The following is a 22,162-nucleotide window of genomic DNA, read 5'->3' as shown; positions in this document are numbered from 1 at the left end:
GCGAACCCGGTTCCCCTGCATCGGCAGGCGGACGCGCAACCACTGCGCCACCAGGGAAGCCCCTGCTTACATCTTAACAGCAGGGATTTTTGGTTGTTTGTTTTTGTTTTTGACCAACTTTGTGGAATTTCACTTTGTGCATGCAGAGCTGAGCACTTAGCTTCGGATTTAAGCTAATGTACATGTTTGCTGCACAAATTGTAGCCTCTTCAGCTTTCCCAAACTCTGATGCCCATCTTCGAAGCAAACCTACCATGTTCTCCTTGGGCTCCCCTCCCTGTGTACAGAACGTGCCAATAGGCAGAAAATTGAAACAATTATACGACTTACCTCATCTGTTTCCCTTCTCTGCCTGTTGTTCAGTGTCTGAATTGTTTCATATTTTTTGTGTCTCAATTGTTTCATATATTTTGTCCAGTTTTCTAACTGCAAGTCCAATGTCAGACTTATCTTGGCCAGAAGTGTAAGTCAATTCAAATTTTATATACGTATATACCTGTGGAATGATCATCCTAATTAAGGCCCTAAAAAAGTCTCTTTTGCTCATTTCTAGTCAGTATCACCCCTCAGAGATAAATTGTTCATTTAATTTTATCTCAGTTATTGAGCACTTATTATTGGCCAAACAGTGCTGTACAGGGAGAACAATATAGACAACTTCCTGATTCATTAAATTTTCAGCCACACAAATAAAAGCAAAATTATGACAATGGTAGGTACTTCACTAAGAGGTTGATGGTGCTATGAAAACATTTCATAGGAGGAATTTTTCTTATCTGGGTAGTCAAAGAGATCTTTCTTGAGGAAGCAACATGAGCTAAGATCGAAACAATGAATATGAATTAATTAGGGGGAAGGTCACTGAGGGGAGTGTGGGTAACACTCTAGGAGCAGGGTCCAACAAGAATCACCTGTGAGGATCATGAAAATGGGCAGAATGGCTGGACATAGCAGTCTGAGCATTGGCTTTGAGATGTGTGATGAAGTTAGCGGGGCCAGCAGAGCACAGGCTCTGGGGGTTGGATTAAAGATCAGTGCCCACTCTGGGAAATAGGAGGCCGTTGGAACACTTAAACTACGTAAGTGATATGTTGACAAGAGGAGTGAGGAAGAAGGAGGTGCAAGGATGAGTCCTAGGTTTGAATAACTAGGTGAGTGGTGGGGCCGTGGAAGGAGATATTGAAAGGAAGTTTGGGTTGTAACTTTGGTTGGGAGATGGTGCTTGGGAAAGAGTCTCAGTCCCATTTGGGTCACGTTGAGCTTAAGGTTCATTTGCGACATCAGAAGGAGATAATCAGGTAGGTGGTTAAATACATGAAGTTCAGAAGAAAGGTCTGGGCTGGAGCTTGCAAGTAATGAATGATTTGCATCTCTTAGTAATGAAACCGTGGGCGTGATGAGGTCCGCTGGAGAGAAAGGAGAGATTAAAGGGAAGAGGGCAACGCAGCCAAGTACAGATGCTGGCAGGCTCGCCAACACGTGAGGAGTGGGAGAAGAGGAGCCAGCAGAGGAGACAAGGGGGAGGAGCAGAGAGATAGGATACATCTAGGAGAACGCGGTGTCCCAGAGCCGAGGGCAGGGAATGCTTAAGGGCTGAGTGTGGTCTCCAGTGTCAGAGGCTCCTGGGAAGTCAGGGAAGATGAGAACTTAGATATGTTCATGGCCTGGTCCTGGTTCTGTGGACCCAGAAGCCAGGCTAGAGTGGGCCAGGGGCTGAGTGGAAGGTGAGGCCATGAATACACAGCTCTTTCAGATTTGGGCCGTGGTGGGGAGGATGGAGATAGAGCACTAGCTAGAAGGGAGTGTGTTGTTGGTGGTGGTGGTTTGTCTTAATGGACAAGACTTGAACGTATTTATAAATAAATAAAAACAAACTTATGTGTACCAAAGGGGAAGGGGGGGGGGCGATAAATCAAGAGTTTGGGATTAACATATACACACTATCAGACATAAAATAGATAACCAGCAAAGACCTACTGTATAGCACAGGAACTATGCTCAGTATCTTGTAATAACCTGTAAGGGAAAAGAATGTGAAACAGCATAGATATACATGTATGTATAACTGAATCACTTTGCTGTACACCTGAAACTAACTCAAGTTTAGCTGTAAAGTAACTATACTTCAATAAAAGATAATTAATGAATTATTTTTAAAAGCCAGTGGCAAGGATCCAGTTGAGTAGTGTTTAAACACAGAAGAGAGAGGTAGAAGGGTCCTGCGATGGAGATAAAGGAAGGTTTCTAGAGTTTGGGGAGGGAGGTGGACCTTAGGAGTAATGGGGGAGGGGAGGAGTGCTGGGGAAAGCAGGGGTATGTCTGATGGGGGAGGGGAGGCAGTTCCTTTTCTGAGGGTCTCTCTTTAAGGTGAGGTAGGAGGCAAGGTTGTCTGGTGTGTGTATGTGTGTGCACGCATGCGTGGGTACACGCGTTTGCGGCAGGGTGAGGAGTCCATCTCAAGGAAAAGGAAAAGGTTGAGACGTTCCCCGAAGTCTGTGCGCGCGTGCGTTGATGAGAGCTCCGTTGCCAGGCAAACGGAGGTGGCTGGTTGGGAACTCACAGTGGACCAGCCTGCCTTGCTGAGCCTCCTTCCCCGCAGCACTGGCACAGCAAGAGCAGAGAGGTGACTCATGCCGGGTTTGGGGAGCCACCAAAAGTGAGTGTCACGGACACGGCGGCCCCGGGGAGCATAGGGCTGGGGAATGACATGAAGCTCTTTGACAGCCAAGCTAGATAAGGAGGCAAATGAAGACAGGAGAGGGTGCGTGGACTAAGGTTAATGGGACCAGCCGTCCAGGAAACAGGACCAGCTGTGCGCTCCAGGCTAAAGCTGGGGGGCAGGTAAGTTGGGGCCCAATGGAGAAAGATCTTGAACGCCAGGAGCTGGGCATCCCTCCCCAGGTGGGTGGGGAGCCATGGAGGGATCTGAGCAGGTGGGTGATCCCCGAGATTTGCATCTGGGGAAGCTCAGGCTGTCTGCAGTGTGGTTAGTGACCGGGGCTGGAGACTGTGAGGGACTGAGGGGGTGTGAGCCTGTGGAGGGTGAGATGAAGGCAGTGGGGTCTGGGAAGGAGGACCCCAGACGGGGCGAGCACAGAGAGGACGGAGTGTCCCTGTCGCCCCGTCAGGCAGAGCCCCCAGCAGGACGCACACATACCTCTAGGCCACGGTTGTCCCCACGGAGAGAGGGGCGAGGGTCTTCGAGGGGCTGGGAGAGAGAAGGAGTGGCCTCGGGTGGACAGGAGTTTGGGAGGAGAGAGGACAAGTGGGGAAAGAGGTTGGATTTTTATTTTTATTTTTGGCCGCACTGTGAGGCAGGTGGGATCTTAGTTCCCCGACCAGGGATCGAACCCACACCCCCTGCAGTGGAAGCGCCAAGTCTTAACCCCTGGACCGCCAGGGAAGTCCCAGGAGGTTGGATTTTAAGAGCCGACAGAATGAGCTTTTTTTCCTGGAGCTTTTCCCCCAAGAGCAGAAAGACCTGCCTCTTGAGGCCTGTGGACGTGGAGCCCAGGCTGTCAAGTAAGGAGCCCTTTGAGGCCTCCTCCCTGAGGCCCAGAGAGAAGCAGCAACTTGCCTAAGGTCACGTGGAGGCCAGCGCCATTGACGGGGCCGGGACTCCGAGCAGCCAACACCCCTGAGAGGCTCTTAGCTCAGAGGGGGCCCCCTGCTCAGCCCAGATCCCCACTCAGCAGGACTGGGGGCATGGAGTCTGAAGTCCTCCAGCAAGGCCATGTCTGCTGATGGGGATGTGGGCTCCCGGGGAGGCACAGGGTGTTAACGGGTGCCCCACCCCACCAAGACCTCTCCAGGATGGGACTCTGGCCCCTGGTAGGATGGCCCGGTGCTCCCTGGTGCCTCTTCCCTGAACCTGGCAGCAACTCCCTTCCGTCTGGGCCCGGCCTACAGCCTCTCCCCCTCTCACAGTCGCAAATATCCAGCCACAAGCCCGTCTCTCCACCCTGCTCCCAAGTGAAGAATGCAAAAGCACCAGAGCCAGGAAGGAGAAGCAGCTTTGATCTATGCCCACCGGGCCCAGGGTGGGGATGGCTTAGGGGCTCAGCTTGGAGCAAGTGGATAAAGAGTCCAGTAGGTGGGTGGATCTATGTGAGCCCAGCTTAGAGAGAAAACTCAGCTCTAGTCAAACAGACACAAAGCTACAAAACAAAAAATTGATGAATCAAATAAATGGAAATGGAGAGAAATTTGCAGTTTCCTAAAGGAATTATTCATTCAGCAAAAAGATTCTTCATGTACTTTCCTCTAATTTTAGTCGTATTTGGTACAATAAAGCGTTATCCAATTTACATAAATTTAGTTTCAACAAAGCGGCTGTTGGGAACGTGGGTATCACGTTGGGACTGGCCTGACATAGGCAAGAGCCCTATTGCTCTCGATCCTCTGAACAACTCTACAGGGTACAGGTAATTATCCCTATGTCACAGAGCAGAGAAAGAAAACTGAAGTCCAGAGAGGTTAAAAACTTGCCCATTGGGGCTTCCCTGGTGGCGCAGTGGTTGAGAGCCCGCCTGCCGATGCAGGGGACACAGATTCGTGCCCTGGTCCGGTAAGATCCCACGTGCCGCAGAGCGGCTGGGCCCGTGAGCCATGGCCGCTGAGCCTGCGCGTCCGGAGCCTGTGCTCCGCAACGGGAGAGGCCACAACAGTGAGAGGCCCGCGTACCGCAGAAAAACAAAACAAAACAAAACAAAAAACAAAGCAAACAAACAAAAAACTTGCCCATGGTGAACGTCAGAGTTGATACAAGCCCAACCCTGACTTACTCCAAAACTGCTGGAGTTTCCACCTGCTGTCGGGTCACTTAGTCTAAAATCTTCCTGGTGCCAGTCTTGCTGGATGAGGCCCATGGAGGGGGCAGGAACTTTAGTATTCTTATTGGGCAGGTGTGCTAGTGACAAAATCTCTGTTTTTGTTTATTATTGGAAAATGTCCTGATCTCTCCTTAACTTTTGAAGGGTAGTTTTGCCAACTACCTTCTAGCCTCCCTGGTTTCTGATGAGAAGTCAGCTGTGAATCTTACTGAGGATATCTTGTACATGATGAATCACTTTTCTCTTGCTGTTTTCAAGATTCTTTCTTTAGCCTTTGCTTTTGACAGTTTGATTATGATGTGTCTAGGTTGTGGATCTCTAAGTTTATACTATTCGGATACTGTTGAGATTTTTGAATGTTGTACATGAATGTTTTTCATCAAATTTCAAAAGTTTTTGGACATTATTTCTTCCCATAATCTTTCTCCCTTTTTTCCTCTCTTCTCTTTTTGGGATCCCATTATGTCTATATTGGTATGCGTTATAGACTGTCACAGGTCTCTGAGGCTCTATTCATTTGTCTTCATTCTTTTTCTCTCTGTTCCTCTGACTATATAATCTCAGTTGCCCTATCTTCTGGTTCACCAGTTTTTGGGGTTTTTTTCCCTTCTGCCTAGTCTAATCTGCCATTGAGCTTCTCTAGAGAATTTTTAAAAAATATTTATTTATTTGGCTGCACTGGGTCTTAGTTGCGGCACGTGGGATCTTTAGCTGCGGCCTGCAGGACCTAGTTGCCTGACCAGGGATTGAACCCGGGTCCCCTGCACTGGGAGCGCAGAGTCTTAGCCACTGGACCACCAGGGAAGTCCTCTAGAGAATTTTTTTATTTCAGTTACTGTGCTTTCCAACTCCAGGATTTCTATTTGTTTCTTTACAAAAATAATTTCTATCTTATTATTCATGCTCTTTATTGGGTGAGACGTCATTCTCATACTTTCCTTTAGTTATTTAAACATAATTTCTTTTAGTTGTTTGAACATGTTTAAAATAGCTGATTTAAAGTCTTTGCCTGAACTTCCTCAGGAAAATTTCTATTGATTGTCTTTTTTTTTTTTTTTTTTTTTGGCTGCATTGGGTCTTCATTGCTGCGCAGAGGCTTTCTCTAGTTGCGGCAAGCAGGGGCTACTCTTCATTGCAGTGCGCGGGGCTTCTCATTGCAGTGGCTTCTCTTATTGTGGAGCACGGGCCCTAAGCATGCAGGCTCCATAGTTGTGGCTCACCGGCTCAGTAGTTGTGTCTCGCGGGCTCCAGAGTGCAGGCTCGGTAGCTGTGGCGCACAGGCTTAGTTGCTCCGCGGCATGTGGGATCTTCCCGGACCAGGGCTGGAACCCATGTCCCCCGCATTGGCAGGCGGATTCTTAACCACCGTGCCACCAGGGAAGCCCTTATTGCCTTTTTAAGTTGACTTTATTTTTTAAGAGCAGTTTTAGTTTCACAGAAACATTGAGGGAAAGTGCAGATTTCCCATCTACCCCCCAACATGCAGAGCCCCCTCCATTACAAACATCCCCCACCAGAGAAGTATGTGTGTTACAGTTGATGAACCTACACATCATAATCACCCAAAGTCCGTAGTTTATTTTCACTCTTAGAGTTTTACATTCTATGGATTTGAACAAATGTATAATAATATGTATCCATTATCATGGTATCATACAGAGTGTTTTCACTGCCCTAAAAACCTCTGTGCTCTGCCTCCCACCACTGATCTTTTTACTGTCTCCAAAGTTTTGGCTTTTCCAGAATATCATACTGTTGGAATCATACTCTATGTAGCCTTTTCAGATTGGTTTCTTTCACTTAGTAATATGCATTTAAGGTTCCTATTTGTCTTTTCATGGCTTGATAGCTCATTTATTTTTATCTCTGAATAATATTCCATTGCCTGCTTGTACCATAGTTTTTTCATCCATTCACCTACTAAAGGACAACTTTGTTGTTTCCAAGTTTTGGCAATTATGAATAAATGCTATAAAAACACATGTGCAGGTTTTTGTGTGGACATAATTTTTTATTCCTTTGAATAAATATCAAAGAACATGGTTGTGGGATCATACGGCAAGAGTATATTTATTTTTGAAAGAATCCACCAAACTGTCTCCCCAAGTGGCTGTACCATTTTACATTTCTACCAGCAATATATTAGAGTTCATAGCTCCACATCCCAGCTAGCATTTGGAGTTGTCAGCGTTCCAGATTTTGGCCCTTTGAATAGGTGTGTAATGGTATCTCACTGTTGCTTTAATTTGCATTTCCATGATGACATATGATGTGAAGCATCTTTTCATATGTTTATTTGCCATCTGTATATCTTCTCTGCTGCAGTATCTGTCAGGGTCTTTGGCCCATTTTTTTAATCCAGTGGTTTGTTTTCCTATTGTTAAGTTTTAGGCGTTCTTTGTATATTTTGGATAACAGTCGTTTATCAGATGTGTCTTTTGCAAATATTTTCTCCCAGTCTGGCTCGTCTTCTCATTCCCTTGTCATTGTGTTTCACAGAGCAGAAGTTTTTAATTTTAATGAAGTTCAGCTTATCAATTATTTTTTTCATGTATAATGCTTTTGGTATTGTATCTAAAAAGTTATTGCCATATCTGAGATCATCTAGGTTTTCTTCTACATTATCTTCTAGGTGTTTTATAGTTTCGTATTTTAAATTTGAGTCTGTGATTCTTTTCAAGTTAATTTTTATGAAGGGTATAAGGTCTGTGTCTGTGTCTAGATTTTTTTTTTTTTTTTTTTGCATATCAATGTCTGTTGTTCCAGCACCATTTGTTGAAAAGACTTTTTGCTCCATTGTATCACCTTTGCTCCTTTGTCCAAGATCAGTTGACTGTATTTATGTGGGTCAAGTTGGGGGCTCCCTATTCTGTTCCATTGATCTATTTGTCTGTTCTTTTATCAGTAACACACTGTCTTGATTACTGTAGCTTTACAGTAAGTATTGAAGTGGGCTAGTGTCAGTCCTCTCACTTTGTTCTAGGATTCCAGCCCTATTTTTTTCCCTTCAGTGACTGCCAGGCTGCTATATCTCACTGCAAATTCAGGCCATTATTTTTTCAGGCTACAAAAGAGCTGGGAAGTGGAGAATGGAAGTAGGGCAAGTTAAAATACCACAAAGCTCACTGTTCTTACCCAGATTTAGTTGTTTTTCTTTAATAAATTGTTCCCTGATTTTCTGAAAGCATTTTGTTAATTTCCAGAGTTCTAAGAAAGTTAATTCTGACCATTGTTGCAGTTTCCTCATGGTTTTTATGGAGGAAAGAGTTTTCAGAGGTCCTGACTTCACCATTCTTGCTGTCTTCACCTCACTAATTGTACTTTGACATAAAGACGTCTCTTTTCTCTTTGTGCTGGCCAAGTAGGAGAAGCCCTTTAACCCTGCATATATACAGGTAAAAGCTTCCCATCCCTGGTGAACAAGGGGACCACTGTACAGGTTCCAATGATGCACCGGGTGGAACAAATTGCTTTTGGGGTGGATCCAGAGCTGAACTACTCTGTGCTGCAGATGGACTACAGCGGAGACACGGTGGCCTTCTCTGTCCTCCCTGGTGAGGGCAAGATGAGGCAGCTGGAACACGCCTTGTGAGCCGGGAGACTGAGGAAGTGGAGCCGCTCACTCCAGAAGAGGTGGTACGTATGCCAGTTTGCTGTGGCCTGAGGCAGGTGGTGGTGCACCCCCAAGGATGAGGAAAAGGTCACGATAACAGCTGTTGAATAATCACTCCTGCAAATTGAGCTCCAACTACATGCTGGACAGTGAGCTTGGGACTGCAGACGTGTTCTCCCTTGAACGTCACGAATACCTGACAGATGAGAAGCGTTACCACCCCCATTCACAGATAAGCAAATAGAGGCTCCAAAAGGAGAAGTGAATTGCCCCGGGTCATGTAGCTAATAGATCACTGCAAAAGTATTATGTCACGGTAGCTATTCTGTGCTAGCAGAGCTCACGCTATCAGCCATTTCGATATTGAATTCTGTCGAATTATTGCATAAACACACACACACACACCAAACATTGTTATTCACCTATAAAATGAGGATAATAACATTATCAAACTCACAGGTTGTTGAAAGGATAGAATAAGTTACTACTGTTAGAGTGCTTAGAAGAAAGTCTGAGGGATGGTAAGTGTCCAGTAAATGTTAGTCAGTAGTAACATTCTTATTAGTTCTGTAGTTATTATGGAGAGTATCAAAAGGATGTTAATCATAAGATAAAAAGGCATGTCAAAGTCTTATGCACAGTCTCTTAGCAATATTTTCTTGGCATCTTTAGCATCATTCCCAGGAGCTCATAGTCTAGGAGGAGAGAAAAGATAGTTTTAGGGACAACTGTAATTCAAGAAAGACAAAGGTCAATGGGTGGGCAGAGTCCTGAGGCGCTTCTGAGCCAAGAGAGATCACAGCTGACTCCGGGATTGAGGGAAGGCCTCAGTGAGGTGGCACATTTGAGCCACAGGTATGGAGAGGACATAGGGGCTTGGGAAGGGCATTTTGGTAAAGGAAACAGCACTCACAAAGGCAAAGTGGGGATCAAGGGACACTGTAGGATGTTTCAGAGTTTCCTTCTTTCCTAGACTGCAACCGGGGATGGATAGAGAAACAGGAGGCAGCACGGAGACTGGGGTTGGGGAGGGGTCTCTAAAGAGCAGCAGACAGAGCAGAAAGGAGATGGAGATGGCCGGGCCAGTGCAGGAGACAGTAACAGGGGCGAGAGAGCTGTCCATTGTGCTAGATGTCCCAAGAAGTCCCCCAGTGAGGGATTTAAGTGTTCATCCAACACTTTTGTGCTTTCACTTCTGTGTCTAAGTACATGGCCTTGGGAAAAGAGCTAAAACTAAGACTTACCATCTTTAAAATGGAGATACTGTTGATGAATGTGTCTGGGACAATGCCTGGCACATAATAAATGCTCAATAAACGTGAGCTATTCACTCTTGGTTCAGAAAAAACCATCGCAGAGAAAGAAAAAAGCGTACCAAACTCTAGGCCTATGCTGTTCAATATAGGAGCCACCAGCCACATGTTATAATCTAAATTTAAATTACTTAAAATTAAATAAAAATTTAAATTTACTTCTTGGCACTATCCACGTTTAAGTTGCTTAATAGCCACATGGGGCTGACTAGTGACTACCGTATTGAACAGCACAGGTAGAGAATATTTCTAACTTTGCAGAAAGTTCTACTGAACTTTGCTGCTCTCAGGGGTTAGCAGGGTTTGTCTCAGGAAGGGTGGTGAGAGGCGCACTCTGGGCCAGGGATGGTAGACACACTTCCATCGCTGCCCAGTGCCACCCCTGGGCCTCTGCTATGGTCACCTTTTCTTGTCCCCCTTCTCAGCTCTGCCCCCTACTTCATTAGGGGGCCCATTTTTCATCTCATATATCTCCAAAGCTGGACTTGCTCATCCAGGAGGCTTACTTCCAGAGCAAGCTGGGTTGGTGGTCTGGGATGTATTGATCCCTCTAGCAGCAACCAGTGCCTGGAGGAAGAGCGGAGTCTCCTGAATGTCACCTAGAATGGTCACCATGGGCTCGTGATCACATCTTGTTCTTTCTTCTTTTACACAGGTGCTTAGAGGTGTTCATTCCAAAATTTTCCATTTCCTCCTCCTATAACCTGGAAATATCCTCCCAAAGATGGGCATCTGGGATGCCCTTGACAAAAATGCTGATTTTTCTGGAATCACAAAGAAAGACTTCCTTCAAATTTCCAAAGTGAGTTGGTTGATTAGCATATTTGCATGAAAGCGTGAGTCGGAAGGGCCTGTAGAGACTGGCTTGTGGAGCGCCCTCATCTCATTGATTAGCAACCAGAGGCCCCAAGAGGCAAAGTGACTTCTCTGTAACAAGAGGGCTGGATTTCACGGCTGCCAGGCCTGTGGCTTTACGGCCGTCATACCACTGATACACAGGCATCTTTTATCCTTCCTCAAATAAATGTTCCTAAGGTCCACCTACAGTGCTCTGAGAATCAGACCTCTACTTGGCAGGCAGCTCTGCTGCCTCAAACCCACTGCAGATGAGTAGCTGTCCCCTGGCGTTTGACCTCACCTCCCTAAAGCCTAGGTGCTCACACCGAGGTCATAAAGTGGCTGCTCATAGGCCATGAGTACCCTGTAGATGTGTTGTGTTTGGTCTGCAGTCAAAAGAAAGGAAGAAGAAAGGGAGGAAGAAAAAGAAAAAAAGAGAGGGAGGGAGGGAGGAAGGAAGGAAAGAAAAGAAGGAGGGAAGGAGGGAGGAAGGGAGGAAAGGGAGCTGACTTCTAAAATGTAACATACTGGATCTAAAATTTTAGATTCTGATTCTCTTTATTGAGCATTTACTATGTGCCAAGCCCAATTCCCCCATGGCAACAGTGAGCCCAAACAGTCAGCCCAAGGGAGCCCTCCAGGTTCCCCAGGTGCCCCCTGCTCTTATAAGACATCTCATCATCTCATGGGGGTTACCTGCCCCTGTCCACATATGAGTTTCTGATCCCCAACCTAAAAATTTATTTTTATAACAGATTATAATGGTCAGAGGGGTCCTGGGCCACAGAAGGGGATCTTTGTCACTGGTGTTCAGGGAAAGAATGCAGAGACGTCCCACTGGAATGTGATGACCATAATGAACCTTTCCCATGAGATGCTTTTCTGCACATATGAAAAACAGTGATTAAAGTTAAAATTTAAAAAAAGAAAAAGAAAAACAATGATTGTAATTGTCAGGAGTTCTCCAGCCCCCTGCAGTTTGGGAGTACATTAATTTCTTCCCTAGAAGACCAAGCAGGGATCCACCATTTAGTAATCCCTAAGCTAGGTCTCCTGTGCAACAATTGTAGCAATTACAACTGCTAGCAAGTTCACGAGCACTTGCTTTGTAGGATCTTTAACTCACTGGATAAACTTGTGGGAGGCATGCAGTTATGATCATCCTTTAATGGAAATGAAAATCGAAGCACACGGCACCCAAATAAGTCGTGCAACAGTAAGTGGGGGACTCATTTAACTCCATGCTTAAGGGCCAAGTGACCAGTAACCACAACAGCTGTAGTTAGTTGAGCAAACCTAATGCCAGGTATCAGCTTGGAGCCTCTCAAGGGGGTGTCCCTGTTCCTAGGCGAAACACCAAAACTCAGTAAATAAAGGTGTCTGCATGCGAACCGCTGATGTTTATTTTTCCCTTGGCAGGTGGCTCACGAGGCTGTGCTGGACGTCAGAGAGGAGGGGACCCAGGCTGCAGCAGCCACCACCCCCAAACTTATAGTCCAGTCCATGGCCCTTCTTACTCCACCATCTGTTTCAATAGGTCCTTCATGCTGCTGATTATAAACAAAGGCACACAGACCATGCTCTTCCTTGGGAAATATGGGAACCCCGCTAAGTTCTAGGTGGAAAAAGCCCTGTCATCTGAAGACACGCTGACATGCACAGAAAATGACCATCCACGCTGCCTGACGCCCCTGATGTGGAAGCGTGCCGCCTTCTGCCGTAAGGTTCCACCTGACCCTGGCAGAGCCGCCTTCAACTCAGTCATCAAAGGCGGCAGAGATCCCGGTCACAAGCCAAAGCCCATCGACCTCCAGTTTCTTTTCCACAAATTCTCCCAGGTGACTAGCTTCATGGAACAATTCTGGGTTGGTGTATTTCCAGTCCTCGGAGCCCCCGGGAAGGGTGACATATAGGTCAGTCACCTTTATTGCAGAATTACAATAATACGTTCAATAAACCCAAAATGTGAATTCAGCCAGCAACAGTGTTCCCACACGCCTCCAGGGTCTTCACCTGAAGGTGGTCTGTCTTGCTAACTGGCAGTGGCTGGGTTGTTAATATGTGACATTTCAGGGGCTGCACGAATTCATTCATCCATTCATTAAACAAAAACTTATTGAGCACCTACTGTGTGCTAGGAGTCAACCAGACAAACAAGTCCCTGGCCGATTGGGCCTCCATGGGGGCAACAGACGGCCACCACCGCAACTGTAAAACCAAACCTGTAAGTAAATGTGATTGTTGCAGGTTACGATGAGTGCTGCGAAGATATGGCATAGGATGATCTGAAGGAAACGAGATGGCGAGGGGGCTTTCTGTGAGCACAAAGGCTGAGTCTGGGGTGAGCAGGTGTGCTGGCGAGACAGCAGGGTGCCCTTGTGGCTGGAATGGCAGGACCAAAGGTCAGAGAGGCAAGGGGAGGTCAGACCGCGTAGGGTGTTATTGGCTAAGGAAAGGAGTCTGGGTGTGTGGGGAGAGGGCATTAAACCAGTGCAGTTTCTCAAACCGGAAAATGAAGGGTTAAGGTATGGGCTGTGAAGACCTCTCTGAGTCTGTGCAATGGTTTTCCATCATCCCGGCTGCTGCCTTCCTGGCTCTGACGCTGTCACACACGTACACACAGCCCTTGCGTTCGTCCTCCTCCCTGCCGGTTGGTAGTGACGATGGCCTGGCTGCCTTACTCTGATTCCTCAGGACCAGAGGTGCAGAGGGTGCAAGGGCCACAGGTGTCAGGCAGAGACCGCTCCATCATCCTCCCTCCTCCCCCATCCCAAACCCCTCTGCAGACAGGCTGTTCTGGCTCCTTCCTTTTCAGATTCTGAGGGCACCAGTGTCCCACACCACCTCAGATGTGCCAGGGGGCCTCAAGTTGTCTTTTCCAAGTTCTTTACACAGAAAGAAACCGTGACTTCCCTGGCGGTCCAGTGGTTAAGACTCCTCGCTTCCACTGCAGGGGCGTGGGTTTGAGCCCTGGTGGGGGAACTGAGATCTAAGTTCTAGTCGATCCAACGTTCCAGATCAACCTAGTGTTGTTGCTAGTTAGCCAGAGTATGGCAGCCACCGCTCTTGAAAGCTAACTCCCCCTGCAGTGTCTATTGCTAATGGCATTCCTCAGTTGTTAACTAACTATCCCTAGAATGTAAATAAAAACAATTGCTACCTCCCTCATGTCTGTGCAAGGACATCATAGAGATATGGTCACTCAGGACATTGGAACATCTGGCTTTTCTAGGTGAGTGTTTCTTCTCCACCTGCCAAGTCACCTGCCCAGTGGATCCACGTGCAGGCATTGAGGTGAGTTGAGTACATTCTGTGGACCAGACACAGCACTGAGGCTGAGGCTACAACAAGGAACTAATCCTGCCTCGTGGGGTTTACAATCCGGAGTGGAGGACGGGGAGATACCGTAAGTGATGGTTCAATACGGCCCTTCACGAAATTTTAGGACAAGAATCTGGAGCTGCTGATGTGACTCGAAAGCATCCGCTTGGGCACAAGCACTAAGGAAGCCCCCCGAGGGCAGCACAGTCACCTCACGTGGTACCACTGCTCCCTGGGGAACGGCGGCCACCCATGTGCCGAGGCAGGCAGAAACTGGGCCTGGGCATGTGGCATCCGTGACCCCCTCCCCCAGCTCCACCCCAGTGCGGGACAGTTGCACAGCACGGGGACAAAAGGGACCACGAAGCTCAGGAAAAAGGATTTCAAAAGCCTCCAGTTCCAGCTCCCAGTCACGGTTGGAAACCCAGGGCTCCTGCATCACTGGGTGGTCATGTGAGTCAGCACAGAAAGTCCTCAGGACAATGTCCAGTGAAGGCTACCCACTAATGTCATTGTTCTTACCGTTTCCATATCAGGAACGTTTTGGAACAACAAAGACGTTTCTTTCTTGCTCCTTTCGCAGCTGGGAGCCGAGGAGAAAAGGCAAAGCACTTGTGCAGAATGCTGTGCCCCGAGCACGCCTCCCAGGGTGCCCAGCGTCCTCTGTCCCGCTCAGAGCTCAGGGCCGTCCACAACCCGAAGGGCCCCTTTTCGTTCCCCGGTGCGGGGCTGATCTCTGGTACTAATATACCCTCACTGCCCCCGGCTCAGCAGATCCCACAGAAAATGTGTTCAGAGGCCCAGCTTTAAAATGAAATACTATGGGGCTTATTTATTCGTTGAAGCCAAAAATTAAAATCTCTCTGTACCAAGGAGCTCACATAAAATTTACTTAAGAAAGGAGGCTGATGTTGCCGTCCTTGATAAATAATGTCATTACTGAAGACGAGAGGAAGCATTTAAAGAATTTTTAAAAGCCCTTATCTCTGAAAGTTTGCTCGCCACCCTGAAGTCCAGGATCTACTACCAAAAGAGGAGATGACTGGCCGGGAGATGACTGGGTTAGGAGCACGGCTGTGGTGTCAGGTAGACGTGGGTGGGTGTGACTCCCAGCTTTGTCCCCTGCTAGCTGTGTGACTGTGGGTGAGTTACTGAACCTCTCTGAGCCTGTATCCACAGCTCTAAAACAGGAGCAGTAATAATACTACCTGCCTTGGTGCGACTGTTGTGAGGGTTAAATGAGATACCGCAGATCAGGTGTGACACTCGGTGCCATACGGCGCAGGGGTGACCACTGTTGCTATTCAACGTACACAGTGGTCTAGGCAGAATGAGGGCTGGCAGCCCCACCTCCTCTAGCTCAGAAATGCCCCAAGGGACCCACCTCATATGGGCAGAGAGGGATGGCCCTTGGGAGGGAATGGGGGCTTCTCTGTGAAGATAGGGTCCCTCAGAGGAATATAATATACTCATTTGTTCGTTTACTCAATGTTTGTACACCTACTGTGTGCCAGCACAAAGGAGAGAATCATGAATCACATACAGATTATTCCAACAAAGATTTCACAGACTCGAGGAAATGAATCCAAGTATTTTGTGAGCCAGCGTGATGAGAGGTGAGCACAGAGTATTATGGGAGCTCACAGAGCCTAACCCGGCCCAGGTGGAAGGAGAGAAGGGTAGCTGTCAGGAAAGGCTTTCTCAAGGAGAGATCTGAGCTGAATCCTGAAGAGTGGGTAGGAGCTGAGTTAGCCTGAGAAGGAGGAGGAGTGGAGACAGGGTTCCAAGGCAGGAGGCACAGTGCCTGGCTCCCAGGGGACTCAGAACCCCATAGAATGTCAGATGTCAGCCAGGAGAGCATCATGTATTGGGTGCCTACTGTGTACATACATTAAGTCACCAAGCTCTCAGAACAAGCTACAAAATAGATACTATTTCCTCCATTACAGAGGAGGAAGCTAAGGCTAAGAAAGGTGAATAACTTGCTCAAGGTGGCCCTGCAGACGACAGTCAGGGCCCTGGTGTTCACTTTCAGGTCCATGTGACCCCAGCCCATTATCTTTCCCACAAAGCCTGCCGCCACCGCCCGTCTTTCTATTTTTTAAAATAGCTTTATTGAGTTCATAATTTGCATACCGAAAAATTCACCCATTGTACATGTATAATTCAATGATTTCTCATTCATTCATAACATTCTGCAGCATCACCTCTATCCAGTTTTAGAACATTTTAACTACCAAAACATGTCCTCAAGCCCATATTCAGCCTATCCTAGCACTCATTCTCAGCTCCAGGCCACCACTAATCTGCTTTCTCTTTCTAAAAATTTACCTTTTCTGGATTTCTTATATAAGTTGTATCTTACATAGTCTTTTGAGTCTGGCCTCTTTCACTAGACTATAATGCTTTTGGAGTCCATTGATGTTGTAGCAGGTATCAGTACTTTACATTCCAACCTGCAATAATGTATTTATATGAGAGTTCCAGTTTCTCCACATCCTTATCAACAATTGATATTTTCTTTTTTATAATAGCTATTCTGACGGGAGTGTAATGTTATCTCATCATGTGTTAAATTTGCATTCCCCTAATGACTAATGATGCTGAGCACATTTTCACGTGCTTATTAGCTATTCATATGTCTTCTTTGGTAAAATGTCTATAGAGTCTTTTCCCCCTTTTTTAAAAAAATTAATTAATTTATTTATTTTTGGCTGCGTTGGGTCTTCGTTGATGCGCACGGGCTTTCTCTAGTTGCGGCGAGCGGGGGCTACTCTTTGTTGTGGTGCACGGGTTTCTCACTGCAGTGGCTTCTCTTGTTGCAGAGCACGAGTTCTAGGTGTGCAGGCTTCAGTAGTTGTGGCTCGTGGGCTCTAGAATGCAGGCTCAGTACCGGTGGCACATGGGCTTAGTTGCTCCGCGACATGTGGGATCTTCCTGGACCAGGGCTTGAACCCGTGTCCTCTGCATTGGCAGGAGGATTCTTAACCACTGTGCCACCAGGGAAGTCCCTTTAGCCCGTTTTTAAATTGCATTGTTTTTCTTTTTATTGTTGAGTTATAAGAGTTATTTGCATATTCAGGGTACAAGTCCCTAATTAGATATACGTTTTACAAAAATTTTCTCCCAGTCTGTGCCTAAATATTTCAATTTCATTATGCTCAAAGCACCAAAGTTTTAATGAAGTCTAACTTATCAATTTTTTTATTCATGTATGACTCATGCTTTTGGTGTCAGGTCTAAGAAGACTTTGCTTAAACCAAATTCACAAAGATAATTTCCTCTGTTTTCGTCTAGAAATGTAATGATTTTAACACAAACTTAAATCTATGGCCCATTTGAGTTGAATTTGGTATCTGTTGAAAGGTAAGGCTGTAAGGTTTTTGGTTTTACTTTTGCAGATGAATACTCAATTTTCCAAGCACCATTCGTTGTAAAGCATAATCCTCTCCCCATTTAATTATCTTGACACCTTCTTTTCTGATATAAGTATTTAAAGTTATAAATTTCCCTCTAAGAGCTGCTTTAGCTGCATCCCATAAATTTTGAAATGTTGATTTTTCTTGTTTCATTTAGTTTAAAATATTTTTACTTTCCCCTGTGATATTTTCTTTGAACCATGAGTTATATAGAAGTGCTTTCTTTGTTTTCCAAATATTTATGGCTTTTTCAGATTTCTTTCTGTTGTAAACGTGTCATAGTCAGACACCATACTTCTTATAATTTCTGTCTTTTCAATTTATTGTTAGACCTGTTTTGTTGACCAGACTATATACTATCCTGAATAACATTTCCCATCATTTTAACCATTTATGTCTTTGAATCTAAGCTGTGTCTCTTGTAGACAGCATGTAGGTGGGTCTTGCTTTTTTATTCAGCCTGACAGTTTGTTTCACTTAAATGCAATGTTTAGTGCATTCATATCTAATGTATTTATTGATATATTTGAATTATGTCTCACAGTTTGCCAGCCATGCCTTTTTTGCTTTTCTGTTCCTCCTTTATTGCCTTCTTTGGGGTTAAATTAAAAAATTTAGTGTATCACTTTAATTCCTCTTTGAAAATTTTTTTCTTTTTCTTGGCTCTAGGGATTACAATATACACCTTAACTTATCACAATCTACTTCAAAATAGTATCAATTTCAGTAAAATATAAAAACTTGAGACCAATATAGCTTCATTTCCTCCTCCTCCTTTTTGCTATTATTATATATATATTGTGTGTATATATGTTATAAATGCAACAACACATTGTTGTATTTATTGTTTTACACAATCTCATGTATTTTAGAGAAGTTAAGAGAAGAATGAGAAAACATATTTAGAGTCTCTATATTTACCTACATATTTACCATTTTTATCATTGTTTATTTCCTCCTCCTGTAGATTCAGGTTACCATCTGGTGTCATTTCCTTTCAGTCTGAAGGACTTGCTTTAGTATTTATTTATTTTAAAAAAATTATTTATTTATTATTTATAAAGGAGGTTCTCTAGCAACTATTCTCTGAGTATTTGTTTACCTGTAAATGTTCTTATTTCACCTTCATTTTGCTATCCAGTTTTGCTGGATAGAATTCTTTGTTGACAGGTTTTTCTTTCATTCAGCACTTTAACTATGTCATCCAACTGCATTCCTCCCTCTATTGTTTCTAACTAGAAGTCAGCCACTAATTGTTTTGTTATTCCCTTGCATGTGATAAGTTATTTTTTCTCTTGTGCTTTCATGATTTTCCCTTTGTCTTTGCCTTTCAATAATTTAATTATGGTGCCTAGGTGTGGATCTCTTTGAGCGTCTTGGATTCGTAGATTAATGTTTTTCCACCAAATCTGAGGAGCTTTCCATCAGTTATTTCTTCAAATATTTTTTCTGCCCTTTTCTATCTCTCCTCTCCTCTGGGACTCCCATTACAGTTATGTTAGTATGCTTGATATTGTGTCACTGGTCAATGAGGCTCTGTTCACTTATTTTTCAATTTTTAAATTTTCCTTTCTCTGCTCATATTGGAGCATTTCTATTGGACTAGCTTCAAGCTCACTGATTCTTTCTTCCACCATCTCAGATCTACTGTTGAGCCCTTTAGTGAATTTTTATTTCAGTTATTGTACTTACAAATCCAGAATTCCCATTAAAAAATAATTTCTATCTCTTTACTGAGTTTCCCTATTTGTTGTATCAATGTCTTCATATTTTTCTTTCATTCTTTAAACTGGTTTCCTTTAGTTCTTTTGACATGTTTATTACAGCTGCTATGAAGTCTTTGGCAGCTAAATCTGACATCTAGGGACACTCAGAGACCACTTCTATTGACTTCTTTTTTCCTGAGTATGGATCACACTTTCTTATTTCTTTTCATTTCTCACACCATTTTTGGTTGAATGCTGGACATTTTAGATAACATATAGCATTAACTGGATTCTGATTCTTCCCTCTTGAGAGTTTTTGGTTTTGTTTGTTTAGTAATTTGCTTGGACTGAATCTGTGAAGTGGGTTTCCCCTGAACTTTATGACCAAGGATGTTTCTTCTCCGTCTTTCTTTATTTTTAAGCCTGCCTCCTAGAGGTCACCCCTGTGTCTGTATTGCTTATTGTTCATCCACATATTGGCCAGAAATTGTTTTCAAACACCTCAAGACAATAAAGGTTCTACTTTCTGCTGATGGATCTGTGTGTAGGCTGATGAGCCCGTTCAAACCTCAAGTACCATCATATTTTAATTTCCACCTTTCTCTCTTGCTTCCCCAAGGGCCAGGGAGGTGTGGGTAGCTTGGGTCTGCTCCAGTTTGCACATGTGCAGAACCTCCTTTCAACTTGGGATATGCAGAGAGCTCATCAAGCCCCCAGTAGCTGTCGCACCTCTTGGGACCCCCTGTTGTATCCCCTGCTAATCCACTAGTCCCTTTATTGCTCCAAACACAACTCCAGGCTAACAGCCCCCACCCACACTCACACACACTCTGCTTGCCACCGATGTCATCACTTTAACTGACAATGCTCCAAGTCAAGTGAGTCTGCTCTGGCGGCAGCAACCCCACTCTGGTTAGACGACCCCCCAGCAGAGCTGGATTAGTGTGGAAGCGGTCCCAGACAATCATGCCACAGGCTCACTCTGTTCTTACACAGAGTTCAGTACTTTTCATGAATGAACACTTATCTGTTTGTTGTGGGCATTTGGTGGATTTTCTATAGCGCCGAAACGGTTGTTTTTGACAATTTTGTCCACCTCTTTAGTTGCTGTTGAAGAGAAGATTTGGCATTCACCTCACTCCACCATATGCCAGAAGTGAATTTCTCCTCAACTTGGAAAAACCCTGCACACACAGCCTTGACCACCACTCCCCCAGGGAACTTCACCCCAGCCCAGCATCCAGAATTCCCTCTTCAGGCTTCCCAGACAATACATTAACTCTTGTGTATTTTTTTAAGACTTAGAGGAAATGTTACTCAACCTCTCCTAATTGTCCTAGATTATTAACTGTGCCCTTCTCTTTCCATGCACAGCCCCTTACTGGTAATGCGGACTCTCCATGAACTAGTCAAAATGTAGCCCGCAGTCCTTTTACATGTTTGTTTCTTCCTCAAAACCAAGATTTCCTTGAATTCGAGGGTGAAGTCTCCTCAAGGGTGGAGGTCCGGCCTTAAGCCTTGTGTTCCCCCAGTCCCTAGCCCAGAGCATGGCTCTTAGTAGGAGCTAAGTAAGTGTTTGTTGAAATAACACAGGAGTAATTTAATGAACAGTAGCTCAAACGGTACGACAATCCATTAATTTGTTTATTGTTTCACTGGGAACTGAAATGATTCATCCCTTGTTTGTTCTGGACAATATTTGAACACAATCTTTTGGCCAAGTTAATATTAATTCAGGTTTATCCATTTCATTACACCAGTGGCAGTATAAATAAGTCACTGATGGATGCAGAGAACAACAGCAGTAGACAACAGCAGGCTCCCCTGGAGGGTAAGTCATCTTTCTCCTCTTGGGGATAGTGAGGGTCCACATGGGTGGGCATTTTATTGCTCTTTTGCTATGGTTCAAGTAGCATCTGCCTTAGTCCACAGCAGATGCTATTTCAGTAGCCATGAAAAAGGTCACCAGTGGTGGCAGTGATGATGCAGAGAAGTGGACCCTGTACCCAGAGCTGAGCTGGTTACTGTAGGAAAATAAGGAAGGGAGGACGTGGCCCTGCCCTAAAGAGGTGAAACTTGAACGCAAACTCAGGTCATGGTTCTCATCTTCTCCTTTCCCATCAGTGGGGCCAGAAATCCACCATTGGTGCCCTCTTCAGATGCAAGGCCTGATTTTTGGTCTCAGTCAATCATGGGGGGCACTTAGGGGGCAGAGAGGGTTTTTGCCCTGACAGTGGGTGAGGGACCGTAGCTGTGGGCACAGGAAGGGCTTAAGCGAGGTGACCAGGATTTCCTGAGATGATCTTTGCCAGGCCCTTGATTCAGCTGATGTCCAAGTTGCCTGAGCACCACCTGGGCTTTACTTTAGAAATCACGCTGGCAGCTCTAAAGCCAGATCTGGCTGGGTTGCATCTGGGCCAGCTGCTGCTAGCAAGTTGCTTTTGGCAAGATTGAACTTTCATGTAAAAATCTGGATTTCTAGATGCTTCAGAAACAAAAAAAAAATCCGGCACCACTGACCCAGCACTGCCACTAATCGCAGCTGGAGCTGAGTGACACCTGCCTCTTCAGCCTGGCCACGATGACCCATTTTCCACAGTCCCCAGCACACCTTATTGCATTACACTTGCTGTCTTTCCACGTGGGTATTTCTGGCCAGATCTCTGCAGGTGTTTGAATCTGCAATCTGTGCTCTCTCTCTCTCCTCTTGTTTCTTTCCTTTCCACACTTTTCAGGATTTTTGTCATGAGCCCTGTATCAAAAAAAAAAAAAAAAAAAAAAAAAAGAAGAAGAAGAAGAAGAAGCAAAAAAGATAAAAGAAACCCCAGTGTGGATGGAGAAGACCCACTTGCAGTGTAGGCTAGGGGCAGAACTGAATCCCTGTTAATCAGGTCACTCACCTTTAATTTGTCTGAAGTCATGTTCCAGAATACTCATTAGACTTTCCTTGTTAGACTTAGCTACGATCCTTCAATTAAGGACAAATAGCAAGCCCACCCAGGTGAACTGCACCCAGATAAGAATGAGCCTTTTTCAATCCCCTCAGCATTGAGAACACGTTCCATAGAATATTCACCCGTATACCTCTTGCTTCCAATAACAGCTCTGGATTGTTGCAGAA

The 22,162-nt window shown here is 45.2% G+C and overlaps 1 protein-coding gene across 1 annotated transcript in view; it reads left to right on the top strand.

Annotated features, from left to right (window-relative positions):
- Window positions 1-12,214, top strand: part of LOC102987530 (serpin A9) — a 26,321-nt gene extending 14,107 nt beyond the window's left edge. The window contains 6 exon segments of the mRNA XM_055088502.1: window positions 8,166-8,218; window positions 8,221-8,468; window positions 10,414-10,466; window positions 10,469-10,560; window positions 12,015-12,096; window positions 12,099-12,214. Of these exon segments, the coding sequence (XP_054944477.1) occupies window positions 8,166-8,218; window positions 8,221-8,468; window positions 10,414-10,466; window positions 10,469-10,560; window positions 12,015-12,096; window positions 12,099-12,214 (644 nt within the window).
- The last annotated feature ends 9,948 nt before the right edge of the window (window positions 12,215-22,162 follow it).

This window comes from Physeter macrocephalus, chromosome 11 (genome assembly GCF_002837175.3).
Source record: "Physeter macrocephalus isolate SW-GA chromosome 11, ASM283717v5, whole genome shotgun sequence".
Classification (NCBI taxonomy): domain Eukaryota; kingdom Metazoa; phylum Chordata; class Mammalia; order Artiodactyla; family Physeteridae; genus Physeter; species Physeter macrocephalus.
Note: the sequence above shows the minus strand (reverse complement) of the source record. Positions and strands in the feature narration are given on the sequence as shown.